Here is a 16,419-nt window from a genome sequence, read left to right on the forward strand (position 1 = left end):
AGACTCACATCTGTTATGTCCAGTTTTGGCTGTGACAAATTATGCTGTTGTGAACATGCATACATAGGTTTTTGTGTAAACATGTTTTGTTTCCCCCAGGATAAATGCCGAAGAATGCCATTGATGTATCTATCATATGACAGTTAGGAGGTTATTTCCTTAAGGAACTGCCAAATTGTTTCCCAGAGTGGTATAATTTTGCATCCCCACAGCAACGCACAAGAGATTCTGTTTCTCTGAATCCTCACTGGCACTTGGTGTGACCACCATCCCTGGTGCCTCAGACGGTAAAGCGTCTGTCTACAGTGCGGGAGACCCAAGTTCAATCCCTGGGTTGGGAAGATCCCCTAGAGAAGGAAATAGCAGTCCACTCCAGGACTATTGCCTGGAAAATCCCATGGACAGAGGAGCCTGGTAGGCTACAGTCCATGGGGTCGCAGAGTTGGACACGACTGAGTGACTTCACTATATATACCCTACACTCACAGGTGTGAGGTGGTAGCTTATTGTGGTTTTGATTAGCATTTCCCTAATGGCTAATGTGCTGGCCTTACTTTCATGTGCTTACATCTTTTTCAGTGAAATGTCTCTTTGTATCTTTTGCCCACGTTCTGACTGGATTGTTTTCTTTTTCTGCTATTGAATTTTGAGAGTTCTTTACATAATCCAAATACTGGTCATTTGTTGGCTTTGTGGTCTGCAAATCTTTTTCTCCCACTCTGTAGCTTGTCTTTTTATCCTCTCAACAGGCTCTGTCACAGGGCAAACATTTTAAAGTTTAATGAGAGCCAATTCATTAATTTTTTATTTTACAGTTCATGCTTTTGATGTCGGATCTAACTCTATGTTTATCAATAGATCCCAAAGGCTTTCTCCTATTTTTTCCTAAAAGTTTCATAGTGTTACATATTTATAAGTCCTTGATCCAGTTTTAGCTCATTTTTGTATAAGGTGTGAGGCTCACATTAGGGCTTTGGGCTGTTGATGTCCAATTGCTCCAGCATCGTCTTTGCACCTTTATCATACATCGATTTGCAGTATTTATGTGGATCTATTTCTGGATTCTCTACTTGTTTCTATCGATCATTGTGTCTATCTCCCTCCCACAGCCACACAGTCTTGATTACTGTAGCTCTGTAGTAAGCTTTGGTTTTTTTACTAATAATTATCTTTATCTGTTTGGCTGCACCAGGTCTTTGCTGCACACGTGGGCTCTCTGATTTTTGTGTGGCATGTGAGATCTTTAGTTGTGGCATGCAAACTCGGTTGCAGCATGTGGGACTAGCTCCCTGACCAGGGATTGAACCTGGGACCCCCTGGATTGGAAGCTAAGAGTCTTAGCCACTGGGCCACTAGGGAAGACCCTGTAGTAAGCTTTAATATCCATAGAGTGACTCTTCCCACTTCATTCTTCTTCTTCAGGCCTGTTTTAGCTTTGCCTTTCTGTGTAAATTTTAGAAGCTTGTCTTGTCTATGAAAAACCTGCTTGGGATTTTGATGGACATTGCATTCAACCTAGAGATCAGTCTGGAGGGAGAAATGATGTCTTTACTATGCTGAGTTTTCCGATCCATGAACATGAAGTACCTCTCCACTTATTTTAGTGTTCTTTCATCCACACATTGTAATTTTCAGCGTACAGATCTTGTGACATGTTCTCCCAAGCGAATACCTAAGTATTTAATTTTCTTTGTGGTGATCGTAAATAATGTTGGTTTTTCTTTTAATATTTATTTATTTGGCTGTGCTGAGTCCTAGCTGTGGCACGAGGGATCTTCAATCTCCAGTGTGGCAACATGTGGGGTGTTTAATTGTGACATGTGAACTCTGAGTTGTGGCATGTGGGATCTAGTTCTGCCTACATTGGGGGTGCAGAGTCTTAGCTACTGGGCCACCAGGGAAGTCCCAGTAATATTATTTTTAATACCAGTTTCCCCATGTTCATTGTCAGCATACACAAATATGACTGACTTTTATGTATTGATCTTATATCCTGTGACCTTGCTGAACTTATTAGTTCCAGTTTTGGTGTTTTGGGGGTTTTGTGGGAGGTTTTTTAATGAGTAGATTCCTTGGGACTTTCTATGCAGACAATCATATCATCTGCAAGTAGGGATGGTTTTATTTTTTCCTTTCCAACTTGTATATCTTTTATTTTTTCTTGCCTTATTGCAGTGGCTGGAACTTCTGGTACTATGTTGAATAAGAACAATGTGAAAGCAGACATCCTTGTCTTGTTCTGAACTTAAGAGAGGAAGCATTCAGTCTTTTGCTGTTAAGCATGACACAGCGAAATTTTTTTACCATCTTTTACAAAATTATTTTTATTTTCCTCCCCCCACATTTTTTAAGGCAAACATTAAGACTAAGAGATTGGTAGGACATAGGGGGATCCAGTAGTTAAGACATCATGCTTCCAATGCAGGGGGTATAGGTTCAATTCCTGGTCAGGGAACTAAGATCCCACATGCTACAGGGTGTGGCAAAAAAACAAACAAACAAAAAAGACTTAAATTGGCCCAACTGAGATGACAGAGCAAAAAGAAGGCATAAAGATATGAGTACTTCCTCCTCCAGGCTAGGCTTCCAGTAATGACAGAACCAAGTTCCTTGGGGGTGGGGGTGGAGCCTTAATCAGCGCTGGCGAGCTAATCTCTTTATCATGGTGCTCGCACTCTGCAGTGAGCCAAGAGCCCTGTACCTGGGGCAGTCATTGCCCATAACACAGGAGAGGGGTGCCTGTCGCCTATCTGGCTACCCTGCTCTTCCAGGAAGCTCTGGGCTGCCAGGCCTCACAGCCTGCCAACCTGAGCTGGCGATCGGAGAGTCTCAGATACCCAGATCCAGGGTAACAGAGGTGGCCAGAGCCAGATTTAGAATTGTAAGTACTTTTTGGCACTGGCTCCCCAAAGAAGAGAACGAGCTATGAAGAGAGGAAGCAAGAGTTTCATGGCCGGGTAAAACTGACAGCAACACAGTGCATCTACAGTACGTGTATTTCAGGGAACAAAAATTTTAACAGGGGAAAAAGGGATGGGCTTTTTTGTTGTCTCCGACTCCTCGCGACCCCATGGACTGCATGCAGGACGCCGGGCTAAAATTTAAAAGAAAACCAAGCAAGCACGCCCTCATTCACACCGCCCTCCGCCCCGGTCTGCGATGTCATCTCCCCTGGGGTCTTGCAGCCTCCATCCCCCTCTCCCGGGCACGTCGCCCCGCCCACCGCACCCCTACCTGGCTCCGCACCCCTCGGGCCCCACCCCCGGCCGGCCGAGACCACACCCGCGCAGGTTAAACCTGCGGGGACGCGCTTCCGTGGGTGGCGGGGGTAAGGTGAGCGGGTGTTAGCAAGGAGGTGGGAGGACGAGCAGAGGATGAGAAGACCGGCCTCCGCGAAAGGCGGGTCGGCGGCCCCGGAGGCCGGACGGGGACGCCCCCGCCTCCCTGGCGCGGACCAGCCCCGGCTCCCCGGGGTCCTCTTCCCACGGTTCCCTCTCGCCAGTCGGCACCAACGCGCTGGGCCCAGAGAGGGCGAGCAGCGGGAGCGGGCCCTTCCACTCGGGATGCGGGCGCGGCAGGTCAGGCCGCGGCCGGCCTGGGACGGAAAGGGGGGACTGGGCCGCGCCGCCGGTTCCCTGCCGGGCCCGCGAGCTGGGCCGCGCCGAGCCACCACCGACCCAGCACCGTCCTGCCAGCCGCGTGGGAGGCCGCCTTCTCGCGGCGATCCGGCCCTGAGCGAGGCCGGAGCGCCCGGCTGGGCAGCGGAGCCCACCCCCGGCCCCGCGGCCCCGCCCCCACCCACACACTCCCGCCCACCCGGGCCCGCCCCCGCGCCCCAGCAGCCGTACCACGGCCCTGCGGCCCCCCGCGTCTCGGCCCCGCCCCCGCCCCTGAGGTCTAGGCCCCGCCCCCGCGCTCTGCCGTTGTGCTGCGGGCCCCGCGGCCCCGGTCCCGCCCTCCACCCCGCCCCTCCCCGCCCCCTGCACCCCAGCCCCGCCCCTGCGCCCCGCCGCTGTACCGCTTCCCGGCCCAGCCCTTAACCCCGCCCCTGCAGTCTCGGCCCCGCCCCGTGCGGCCCGCCCCCGCTGCCGTACCGCGGCCCTGCGGCCCCAGCGTCCGGGCCTCGCGTCCCGGCCCCGCCCCTGCGGCCCCGCCTCCGCGGTACCGCGGCCCTTCTGCCCGGCCCCTCCCCCGACCCCGCCCCTGCGGCTCCGGCCCCGCCCCCGCGGCCCCGCCGCCGTACCGCGGCCCTGCGGCCCCCCGCGGCCCCGCCGCGCCCCAGTCTCCCCGCACCCCCGCCCTCCGCCCCCGCGCGCCCCCGCCCGCGCGGCCGGGGACGAGCGCCGCCGAGCGCATGCTGATCCGTGTCGTCCTCCTCCTCCTCAGGCGGCGCTGGCTGCGGCCCCGGGACCCGCGGAAGCCGGCATGCTGGAGAAATTCGAGTTGGAAGAAGAAGGTGAGTGCCCCCCCACCGCCCACCACCGCCCGCCGCTGGATCGCGCCTCCTCCGGGGGCCGGGAGGGGCCGGGGCGCGAGGACAGCCGGGTCTCCTCCCCGGAGGCCGCGGTTCCCCGCCGCCCACCGCCGGTCCAGCCGCGGCGAGGGCCGGTGAGGGAAACGCGGGGCCGACGGAGCGCGTCTGCGGTGGCCGCGGTGCCTCTCGGAGGCGTAATCGAACTGGCTCCAAGGGGAGCCCGCAGCCCGGCCCTCGGCACGGATGGTCGGTCCTTTTGTCCTTACGAGCTGGACTCGGCTGAGAGCAAGGTGACATGCAGTCGTGATTGTTTGTAATGCCACGGTACGTGAGGAAGTCGCCCCCAAATTATGTGTATGGTCCGTACCTTTAAATAACACACACGGCTTCCCTATCTGTACTTGTGAAAATACCACCAGCAGGGTGTGTCTTCTTGTCTTAATAGGGAAAGTTCAATAGGAAAACCGGAGGCGGCTCAGCGAATGGGGTCTGAGTTCAGGTGACCCTGTCATTCCATCGTTTCTGTCGCTTCTTCTCTCACTCACTTTTTCATCTTCCTGGCCCCTTTTCCCCTTTCTTCTTCTTACTTGGATGTTATTTCGAAGCTGTGAAGATGTGAGGGGATGGATTTTTTTTTTCTTTGGCAAAAATGAATATTTAATATGGAATATGGTTAGCTCTTACCTGAATCTTATTTTGCAACTGAAAATTTGGAGGGGGTGCTCTTGTTCTTTGGTAAAATTAGTTTTTAGAATGGAATATGATGAGCTCAGAGTTGAGAAAGAACTTTGTATAGGCTGTTGGACAGTTTGAGGAATGTAAAAGACCTCCACCCTGCCTTGTGTTCTTCGATTATTCATTTAGTGACTTCTCTTTTTTTCCAAGAGTACTGCTGGAATAAAGCTCTGGGAACAAAGCATGTGCCATGTGGATGCTGTGCCTTGTGCCAACTTTAATACTTCTGTTCATTTACAGTCAGGCAATTACTTAAATAAGCATGCTCAGCCAATATGAGAACGGTTCAGTCGACAGTATTAGGCCAGGCCCAATTTTTTAGGCCTGCCTTTATTTTACCTTTTAGAGTTCCTACATTTCACGCCCTGTTAGCCAGAAGGTAATGTATTCATAGTAATTACCATCAAAAGTCTGCAGCCATATTTACTATTAACAAGCAGTTACATGATACATTTCAGAATTTTACTGAGACTTAATTTTCATTCTATCTTACTGAAAAATAGTCCAGTGTCTTAAGTCAAATCCACCTCACTACTCCTCGGTTTTATTGCATTGCAGGTCAAATTTTGGGCATTGTCCAAAGGGCCCCCACCCCTTTCCATTAAGATTTTGAATGTCGAAATCATAAGGTTTCTTCGTCCCTGATTTCAGTAACAATAGGAATCCATTACATTTCCGTCATTTTGTGATTTACATGGGGGCAAAAGGAGAGGAGAGTAGATGCTGTTAGAGAGGTGCTTATAGTTAGGGGCTTCCCAGGTAGTTCTCTGGTAAAGAACCTGCCTGCCAATACAGGACACCTGGGCTCAATCCCTGAGTCGGGATGATCCCCTGGAGGAGGAAACGGCAACCCACTCCAGTATTCTTGCTGAGACAATCCCACGGACAGAGGAGCCTGGCGGGCTACAGTCCATGGGGGGTCGCAGAGAGACTGATCAGCTGAGCACACACACGCCCCCACATAGTTATTGTTAAGAGCACAGGCCCAGCTTCAGATCCATGTCTTCACTTACTAAGCTGTGCGACCCTGGGCAAGTTACTTAACTTCCCTGTACCTTAGTTTTCCCGTTCATAAGGAGCTCATATCAGAGTGTTTTGAGGATTAAATGAGATAGTCCATATAATGCTATTTAGTACACTGTAAATCCACAGTAAGCACTGTGTAAATGTAGCTGTTAATTTTAAGCACCATTTACTATTGTACCGAACTCATGGACTTTGTAAGTTTTTATCAATGAATCTTCCATAGAGATTCTTCTCAACACAGGTTAGGTTTTTTTCCTTACTTGAGATTTGTTAATTATGTTACATTTTTCAAAGCAGATATACAAGCCTTTTCTCTTTTGCATTGTTTCTGCCAATGGAGTGAATGTAAACTGTTAAACCTAAGCATCTGAGGAAAGGAATTCCCCATTGTCACCCATCTGCTTTTATCTGTATTGCTGTCATTACTTTAAAGCATGCTGAACCCCACAAATAACCCTGTCAAACTTTTCTGGATTCTTAAGGAGGCAAAATGTTAAATAGCAGTTTCTTGGAAGCTGTGAGCCAAGCTGGAAGGGATAGTGTTGGCGTGGTAGTCTCAAATGCTGCTTTGTTTCTTTTGAACTTCAGATTGCTTATTCATCCAAAATACAGAAAAATTGAATATCAAGCAGAATCTTACGTTTATATGGGGAAACAGTGAGTCCTAACAGACATTACACCTTTAAGTATCCTGTGAGCTGACTTGTTAGCAGCCTACATAATACATGGCTATTGAGTAGATCCTCATTTCATCTTCCAGCTCCCTTCTTATTCACCTAACATCCTCCTTCCTTTATTGTGATCTGGAGGTTTTCCTTAGATGGAGATACATTTGGGATACACCGAGACACTTGATTACTAGTGTTTTTGTTACCAGGTGTTTTTCTCTTTCCTAATAGATTATAACAGATACTCTGTTAGAAACAAAATTGGCAGCGTTAGTGAAGCTGGAGTCATCTCTTAAAACATTCTTTGCTTCTGGGAAGAAAGAACAAATTGGACCTCAGTCTCCCCTGTGCTGTTGTTCAGGTCCTCCTTTGCCTGGGTTCTGACCCCAGCTGCCCACCCATTTCTTACCCTCATGCCCTGACAGAGGGACCTTTCCAGAGCATGAATTGACAGCCCCATTCCTTTATGGGAAAAATCTTTACCACTTTTCTGTGTCTATATATAGAATACACGCAGACTTTTCATCTGCAGCCTCACCGCCTCTTCCCAGCCATGCACACGAGAGACTGGAGAGCTTGCTTTCTGTGCATGAGAGAGCTTTTCAGAAGGCAGATTAGAGTTCTCTGCATCGGGGAGTTGGGGCTGGGCCTGGGAGTCTGCATTTCTGCCAAGTTCCCAAGTGCGGCTGTTGCTGCCTCACAGATGGAGTCATCAGGCTGTAGAACCAGCCTCAGCAATCTCCTTCTGTCAAAAACTAGATGGTCTCGGTCTCGGTCACAACTCCTCAGCCCGCCCGGACCGCCGCAGAGCAGCAACGCCATCCCACTGGCAGGGCTGGCGTTCCAGCCAAACTTTGTTTACAGAAAGAGGCCAGGTTGGGCCCACAAGCAGAGTTGGCCAGCCCCCTGTTCTGTGACTCCTCGCGGTCCCAGTGACTCAGGGTTTACATCCTTTGAAGGGTGAGACGTTCTCTCTCTATGTCCTCCAGCTGCCAGCGTTACCACTGTGTACATCCTGTCTCATACCACCACCATCACAGCTCAGCCCAGGTCTCACCCTCTCAGCGTCCCTCCCAAAGCCCTTCTGTGCGCGCGTGCTTAGTCACTCAGTTGTGTCCCAACTCTTTGCAACCCCGTGGACTATCACCCACCAGGCTCTTCTGTCCACGGGATTCTCCAGGCAGGAGTATTGGAGCGGGTAGCCATTCCCTTCTCCAGGGGATCTTCCCAGCCCAGGGATCGAAGCCGGGTCTCCTGCATTGCAAGCGGATTCTTTGCTGTCTGAGCCACCAGGGAAAACCAGAGCCCTTCTGTACTTCTCCACAATCCCGCCTCCCCTTCCCAGCTCATGACACAGTGGTGCACCGTGGGTGCTGAGCGGTATTCTGTGACTACACCCAGGGTTTATGGTTCCTTTATGGGAGCAATGGGAAGATGGGATGATTCAGGATCTGCAAAGTGATGAGAGCGGTGCTTAGCGCTCAGCAGTCACATTATTTGTTCGCTTTTCAAATGTTTTATTATATCAGTCATAGCTGTTTGTTTTTATCAAGGTTAACTGTCTAGAACTTATTTAACAACAAGACCAAGCACCGCCGTAAGCACCTGAACACAGCCCTCGAATGCTTTCTCCAGTAAATGATGTTGTTGTTCAGTGGCTCAGTCATGTCCAACTCTTTGCGACCCCAGGGACTGCAGCACACCAGGCTTCCCTGTCCTTCACCACCTCCCAGAGCTTGCCCAAACTCATGTCCGTTGAGTCGGTGATGCCATCCAACCATCCCATCCTCTGTCGTCCCCTTCTCCTCCTGCCTTCAATCTTTCCCATCTTCGGGGTCTTTTCCAGTGAATCAGTTCTTCGAATCAGGTGGCCAGAGTATTGGAGCTTCAGCCTCAGCAGCAGTCCTTCCAGTGAATATTCAGGGTTGAAATTTATCCACGATTAATAAACCTATGATTCTGGCACCACGTCAAGAATGTTACAGCCCCTGGAAACTATCTGTGTTATCTCCTCGCCTCTTCTCACCGTTCCAGCTGTCGCAGCCTCTCCAGTTATTTCAGGCTTTCAGTAGCTCACTGTGTGGGTTCGTCCCACCGTCTCTGTCCACTCGCCTCTCCCCTGTTCCCTCACTGTCTGCTGCTTCCTTCGCAGTCCTCTGTCTGAGCTATTCCTTCTTCACCTGCAAGGAATTTCTCAAAGGATAGTCCTTTCAAGACTTGCCTCCAAACTTATTTTCCTAGCAAGACTGATCAACGTAGTCTGCACGATGAAAACTAGGTAAGAAGTGGACGTGGAAAGTAAAAGCGAGAGGGAAAGTACTATTTTTCATCAGGAGTCTGGTAAGCTGAGGCCCCGTTCTGTAATGAGGCAGCTGTGTTTTTGGATGATCCTAGTCTCTCCAGGTGGTGTTTGTCTGTCCTGTTGTTATTGCTGCTGTGGGTTTTCTCTGTAGAACGAAGCCCAGCACTTGGCAAACTTGTGCTTTTCCTTCCAGCCTGAAAATATGACCTAGAACAACCAGCAGCTGCTCTACAGAAACCAGAAATGGACATTCACTCAAACTCGCTCATTCTCAACTGGAGGATGTTGCTGTGATGAGGATGTTGCTGTGATATGAGCAGAGATTGGTTCTTGTTGGGGGACAAAAAAATCTTAGATACTATAGTGGTTTCTGGCTCTCCAAAGGGCCCCTGAATGGATATACAGTGTATTTGCAGTATTCAAGTTTCATGGGGGTAGGACAATTAAGGGGTGGAGGGGTGCATGTGGATAATGAGAAAACACTGCTCTGACTTTCTTAGGGAAGAACGTCCTCCTGTGCATTTATATCCCCTCATCACTTAGCCTTGATAGCAGATCTCCCAGGAGGCTTGGCTGTGTCCATTTGGTTCGCTGACTGTGGTGTGAGGGGTGCTGACCTCTGGTGGTGACAGGTTGATGATCACAACTCGGTCGCTGGCCGATCGCCTAGTAGTATCGGAAGGCTCTGATGACCTGCCATCCAGACTCTCCCCTTCCCTACTGAGCCTACAACTTACCTTCCACAAGAGAGTGACTGTGTCTCGATTATAAAAATAGTTACAGCTGTATGAAATATTCATAGTGAAACATTTTCTTTCCTGGCTGGCCCCATATTTGAAAGTTTGCCATATTTAATAGATTTTAGGTGTACATTTTAAAGTCTCTGAAGTCAGGCTATAACTTCACATTTGATGGTATCTTAGATTTGATGAGGTAGAGGAGTGGAGGTTTTGTTATGTAAAATGTTAAGCCCCACCCCCCCACCCCCCTCCCATGCCAAATCCTTTAAACAAGAGGGGAGTTCACTGCAGGGTTTGGGGATCTGAAAGTGGGACCGGCCACCAGGCTTCACAAGTAACCGAGGAGTCACCGGGAGCCGAGGTGGGGCTGAGTCATCTCCGGGATGAAAGGATCGCCATGACCTTCCCTCTCAGGACTGGCTCTGTCTGCTCTGTGGTGGGCGCCCAGCAGCCCCAGCCAACAGCTGGCTAGAGTCCAGGCCGGTGAGTCAGACCGTGTGCTCGCTGGCCGGGTGGCTCCATCCTACAGCTCTGCAGTGAGGGCGGAAGAACCCTTGCGAAGTTGTCATACCAGGACCCCAGGGACTTTACATCTTACCTGTGAAATGAAAAGCGGAAGAAACTTTGTGTCCTTTTTCTGGTTTATAGTAACGTGTGTATACTAAGTATATTAAGACATTGTTGTAAATCTTTTATGTTGATCTCATCTCTCAATCCTCAGAGCAACTCTAAGAGGTAAATATTTTTATCATCCCTGTTTTATAGAGGGGGACATTAAGAGGGTGAGAGTTTAAGTAAGATACCTCAGGGGATGTATCTGGGAAGGTGGGGTCACCAGGTTTCAAACATGGTTGTTAGGCTCACTGCACGGGCTCCGAGCCAGCCTGCATTCCCAACAGGAAGTAGTCCCTTACCCGGAAACCCACTTTCTACGCCCTCACTCCCCGTCCAAGCTCCCCAAGGTGGTCCTTTGTGGCTCTGTTCTGCAAACTCCAGCGGACACTTAGTCCTCTTCTCATTTTGAGCTCTTAGTAGCCGTCCCCAGAGACAACCTCCGCCCCCTTCTCCCTCGGAACACTCCGGGTGCACTCCTCATCCCTGTCTCCTCGGGGGTTCTCCTCTTTTTCCTTTTTTGGTTCTGTTCTGTATTGTAGCAGGTGGAGTGAGGTCTGACTCACGCAGACATTAGATATGGAACTTGCTCCCGGCTCTGCCCAAAGCCCCCCTTGTCTTCCCCTCCTGTCCTCTGCCCTAGACAGTCCTACTCACTTCCAGGGCTGTAATTACCCCCTGCCTGTTGCCCAGTGTTCTAATCCCGTGTATTTAATTACAGGATGCTTTAATAACCGATAACGCTCCAGAAGTTATCTCCAGCCACATCTCTCCTGAGTATCCGGTTGCCTATTGGATGTCTCCACCTGAGGCACCACCACCTCTCTCACCCAGCCTCCCGCTCCCCTCGTCTGTTTTCTCCCCCAGCCTGATTCAGTAAATGGTCACCGTGTCCCCCTGGTTTTTTGCTTTGTATTTTAACAAGAATAATGTTGAGCCCGGCCTCTCTCACCCCGCCACATCCAAGCAGTCTGTCCTCTCCCCGTCACCTCCTGAATCCCTCCTGTATGTCACTCTGCCATCGTCACCTCTCTGCTGACTGTTAAACAGCTTGATCCACTCTGGCCCCCTTCAGTCAACTTCACATGCTGCATTTAGCAATACTTTCTGAAAACGTGTCTAATGGCGTCATTTCCACGCTTAAAAGCCTTCTCCGGCTTCCTCTGCCTTTAGGCAGGACTCCAGTCTTCTCCCCGTATTCTCTGCCCCTCCATTCTGCCTGCCTCACCTCACACCACCCTTCTCCAGGCCTCCTGCACATTCCTCAGCTTTGTTCTCTGCACCTTCTGGACTTCAGGTGGGCTGTCCCCTCTCCCTGGATGGTTCTTCCCTGTCCTCTGAGCCACCCGCTGGCTTTCTTCAGGTCTCAGCCTAAATGTCACTCCCTCAGGAAGGGCAACTTTCCGGAATCCCCAGACCAGCCTTCACACCTTATGTCATGACCCTACCTGGTTGGTGGGGCTGTTCAGGAGAAATGTGTTCATGTTTCCTTGCCGTTGAGGAAGCCCTGTGTTTAATGTGTTAAAATGTGTTAATGTTTTAAAAATGTTAATGTGTTAAAAATGTGTTCATATTTTCCAGCCCTGTGAGGACAGGGCTGAGAACTTGCTATTTGCCAGGTCTCAGAGATACCACGATAAACAAGACCTAGTTTCAGGAAATATTTGTCACATATGTGAACTCATAGTTTTTGGAGCTCTAACTTTTACTCTGGCACGTGGGCTCAGTGTACTTCAGTGGTTAATGTTACTTCTTATGAGGAAATAAAGGCATTCCTATTAAAGGCAGTGAGGAAGCCCCCTTGCCAAGTTGATGTGTGCTAATCTAAGAGCAGTGACAAGGCAGAGGTGAGGTGACCTGGGTGTACCTCCCAGGTGTGCCGAGACTCCCGCTTCTGAACGTGAGGTCAAGGTGGACTCTGTCCAGAACAGCTTCAGAGGCAGTCATGGAAATGTGATAACTTACTCCCATAAGCTGGTGTCCCAGGAGAAAGTCTCTTAGCTCTTTCTTTTGTGGCTGTGACTGCACTTATGCTGATGTTAGGGGAGAAGTCAAGCTTCACTCAGATGCTCAAAGGACAAAGTCCTTTGGTTCAGTTCAGTTCAGTTGTTCAGTCGTGTCTGAGTCTTTGCGACCCCATGAATTGCAGCACGCCAGGCCTCCCTGTCCATCACCAACTCCCAGAGTTCACTCAGACTCAAGTCCATCGAGCCGGTGATGCCATCCAGCCGTCTCATCCTCTGTCATCCCCTTCTCCTGCCCCCAATCCCTCCCAGCATCAGAGTCTTTTCCAATGAGTCATCTCTTCGCATGAGGTACTCAAAGTACTGAAGTTTCAGCTTTAGCATCTATTTGGGAAAGTTTTGGTCAAATTTTAGTCACATCTTAAATCTTTTCACTTGCTGCTTCTGTCGAAGTTACAGCTATTTCCTGTGTATCTGAATTTACATCACATCATTGAGGTTCTGAACTTTGTAGTACCTGATTGATGTTATTTTAGGTTATACTTTGGTCATTTGTTTCTAATAGTAAGTTGTTGTTCAGTTGCTCAGTTATGTCCAACTCTTTGCGACCTCATGGACTGTAGCACGCTAGGCTTCCCAGTCCTTCACTATCTCCCAGAGCTTGTTCAAACTCATGTCCATCGAGTCGGTGATGCCATCCAACCAACTCATCCTCTGTCATCCCCTTCTCCTCCTGCCCTCAATCTTTCCCAGCTTCAGGGTCTTTTCTAATGAGTCAGCTCTTTGCATCAGATGGACAAAGCATTGGAGCTTCAGCATCAGTCCTTCCAATGAATATTCAGGGTTGATTTCCTTTCAGATTGATTGGTTTGATCTCCTGGCCTTCCAAGGGACTCTCAAGAGTCTTCTCCAACACCACAGTTCGAATGCATCAAGTTGCTACCAATAGATTGTTTTTCGTAGACCACGTATTGTAGAATGTGTACTTGTTTCAGTAGGACCTCAGCAAAACAGACGTCACTTCATTTGGCTCTTCCTTTCACAATGACTCCTTGAGCTTTGATGCTTACGCATGTGGCCTGTCCCCTCCCCCTTTAAGTTGCATGTGTAATTAGTGCCGAGTAATCAAGAGCATGAGTCAGACCCAGGTTGGAGTCCCACTTCTTCAACTTAAGAGCTGTGAGACCTTAGGCAAGTTATTTCAAGCTTCTCTTTCTCCCTGTGTAAGCAGGAAGTAATCATAGCACCCAGCTAAACAGGATTATCCGTGCATTAAAAAACCTGAATGTAATGGTACCTGCCGTGTTGTATCGTCTCCACAAATATACTACAGTGATGCCCTTGGAAAGGACCAGAGAGGCAAATGAGCCAAAAGGTAGAATCAGGCCACCATCAGTGCTTCATCTGGTGACTGCGGCTGGCCCAGCGACGGCTTCGGGGTCAAAAGTCTCTGCGTGTGACTGTCTCATGAGTACCATCCAGTCAGCAGCGCCTGTGATCTATCCCATCCCTCAGAATCACTCTGTAGGAAAGATGGTGTCCTCCCCATTTTACAAACGAAGAGGTCCAGGCCGAGGGGATGAAGGAACTTGCGGAGCGTCCCGCAGAATGTGATGGCAGTTCTGACACAGATCTGCTCTAGACGTGCCCCGTTCGTTCTTCTACACAGGCTCCGGCCGGCACCCGGAGTTCCTGTAGCCCCCGCTGGAGAGGCGCATGCTCTCTGATGTACCTGAAGTACCAACGTACTGATATACCTGACGTACTGACATACCGGACGTATTGACGTGCCTGACGTACAAACGTACGTACTGATGTATCTGACGTACTGACGTACACATCGTACTGACGTGCCCAGGCCTGTGGGCTCAGCAGGGAGCCATTTGTCCTCCCTGCCTGACTCTGCAAATCACTTCTCGGCTTTGGGGTGAATCGGACACGACTGAGCGACTTCACTTTCACTTTTCACTTTCATGCATTGGAGAAGGAAATGGCAACCCACTCCAGTGTTCTTGCGTGGAGAATCCCAGGGATGGGGGAGCCTGGTGGCTGCCGTCTTTGGGGTCACACAGAGTCGGACACGACTGAAGTGACTTAGCAGCAGCAGCAGCATGACTGGGCAGCACTCCCGCGTGCTGTAGAAGGATGCTGCGCTGTGTTAGAGGCGGCCGGAGGACCCATTGTGTTGCTAAACCTCAGAGACGCACACGCGTTTACAGACGTGTTGAAGCGCTGATAATAGGAATATGTCAAGGCGCATCCGAACCACATTCTAATCCAGGTGTCAAACAGAAGCACGCTGGTGGGGACAGGGTGACAGGCCTGTCTGAGCCCTACCTGACGGGTTTACTGCGCTGGGTCCCACATTGTGGTTCAAGGTGGTTTGTGGAATGTTAATGTCTCTCTCCTCCCCGCCCCAGAAATGCGATAGAAATGTCAGCAATCCATGAAATCGAATACAAAAAATAGTCTTGCTCAACAAAAGCTAAAGCTTAATTCTTAGGAAAAGACCAATAAAATGGGTAAACGTGTGTCAAGTCTGTTCAAGAAAAAAAAAAAAAAGTGAAAATACCTGGTGTTAGAAATAAGGACTAATAATTAATGCAGAGATTTAGAAAATCACATTGAAAGAAATCTGAATATATCAAATTATATCAATACATTCAAGAATCTTTTCAGTCACTTTTGAGTAAGTTTCACCAGTTTGTATTTTCCTGATCAATTATCCCTTTCATCAATCACCATAAAAGAAGTTAAAAGGTAATCAACTGGATTATACTCTTCAAATGGGTGAACTGTATGGTTGTGAAAGTTTTTTTGTTTGTTTCCAGTAATTAAAGGGCCTTACCCTTCCTCTGCCCCTGCAGAAGAGGCGTGGGGTTCAGCCTGTTGATGGGTGAATTCTGTAAAAGCCTCAAGGAACCGCTAAGGCCGCGGTCACTTTAATTATTTTAGGGCTCAGAAAAGGACAGCAGGGACCGTGCTCCTTCTGTGGAGCTCGCTTGATCCGAACATCAGAACCAGACGGTAGCACACAAAGAAGAAAAACGATTCGCCTGGTATTTAAAGTACGGGCAGAACTCCCATAAAAACATCGGCAGAGTGAGCCATGCAGTCTGTGGTGACCAAACAAGGTCTTGTCCTACAAATGCAAGATTGCAGTTTATTAGGAAATCCACCAAGGAATTAACGTCAGCAGATAAAAGGAGAGAAACCTCCCGTCATCTCAGTAGATACTGTAATGGCAGCTGATAAAATTCAACCTATGTTGCATTAACAAAATCCTAAAGAAATAAGCTAGAGAAAGCAGGAAGCTCCTTTGGGTTGCAGGAGCTGGCTGGGGCAGCCCCCGGTAGTTTGTGGCATCACCACTGTCAAGGGGTTCCTCAGTCTCCTGGCCGGCTGCTGCTGGGGGCGGGACCCTTGCGCGCCAACCTCAGTCCTCATTGTTGCTTCAGCTCAGAAGTTGGGCTCTGTTTCCTGAGAAAGAAGAAACATTGGCTGTGGTAGATGTTTGAGCCATGTAGTTCCGAGAATTTTCAAGTGGATGGAAATCAGTTGTTTCAAGGTCATAGCCTTGTCTGTTTGTGACATTCCTTAGGCATTTATTGCAACCTTTAAGTTTTATTTTCTTTTATTATGTATTGTATATTTGTTTGTATTACTGTTTATTTTATTTGTTGCAACTAACTGGGGAAACTTTGTGCCTTTACTTACATACGCTTTTCTTACTGTTTTAATAACTCTTTGCCACCTTGTCTGGAAGAGCATCTGTATCTCCGTCTTCAGTGGACCCTTTTGCCTCCAGCACACACGAAGCCAAGCATATAAAGCATGGAAAGGGAAAAACAAAAACGAACGCACTTCATTTATTCTGTTACCTTTATAAGTCCTGTAA

At 49.2% G+C, this 16,419-nt stretch overlaps 1 protein-coding gene across 30 annotated transcripts in view; it reads left to right on the forward strand.

Moving 5' to 3' along the window:
* The window catches only part of PRKAG2 (protein kinase AMP-activated non-catalytic subunit gamma 2), a 299,776-nt gene that overhangs the window by 236,434 nt on the left and 46,923 nt on the right, over positions 1 to 16,419 (forward strand). For all 30 annotated transcript variants that reach the window (XR_015161899.1, XR_015161900.1, XR_015161905.1 and 27 more), the window contains one exon: positions 4,387 to 4,456. Coding sequence is in view for 15 of the 30 variants with exons in the window: in XM_086394818.1 (XP_086250944.1) it covers positions 4,387 to 4,456 (70 nt within the window). In the remaining 15 variants the exon portion in view is untranslated. The remainder of the gene's footprint in view (positions 1 to 4,386; positions 4,457 to 16,419) is intronic.

This window comes from Bos grunniens, chromosome 4, assembly GCF_055505025.1.
Source record: "Bos grunniens cultivar Pamir isolate PY7600 chromosome 4, Bosgru_T2T1.0, whole genome shotgun sequence".
NCBI classification, from domain to species: domain Eukaryota; kingdom Metazoa; phylum Chordata; class Mammalia; order Artiodactyla; family Bovidae; genus Bos; species Bos grunniens.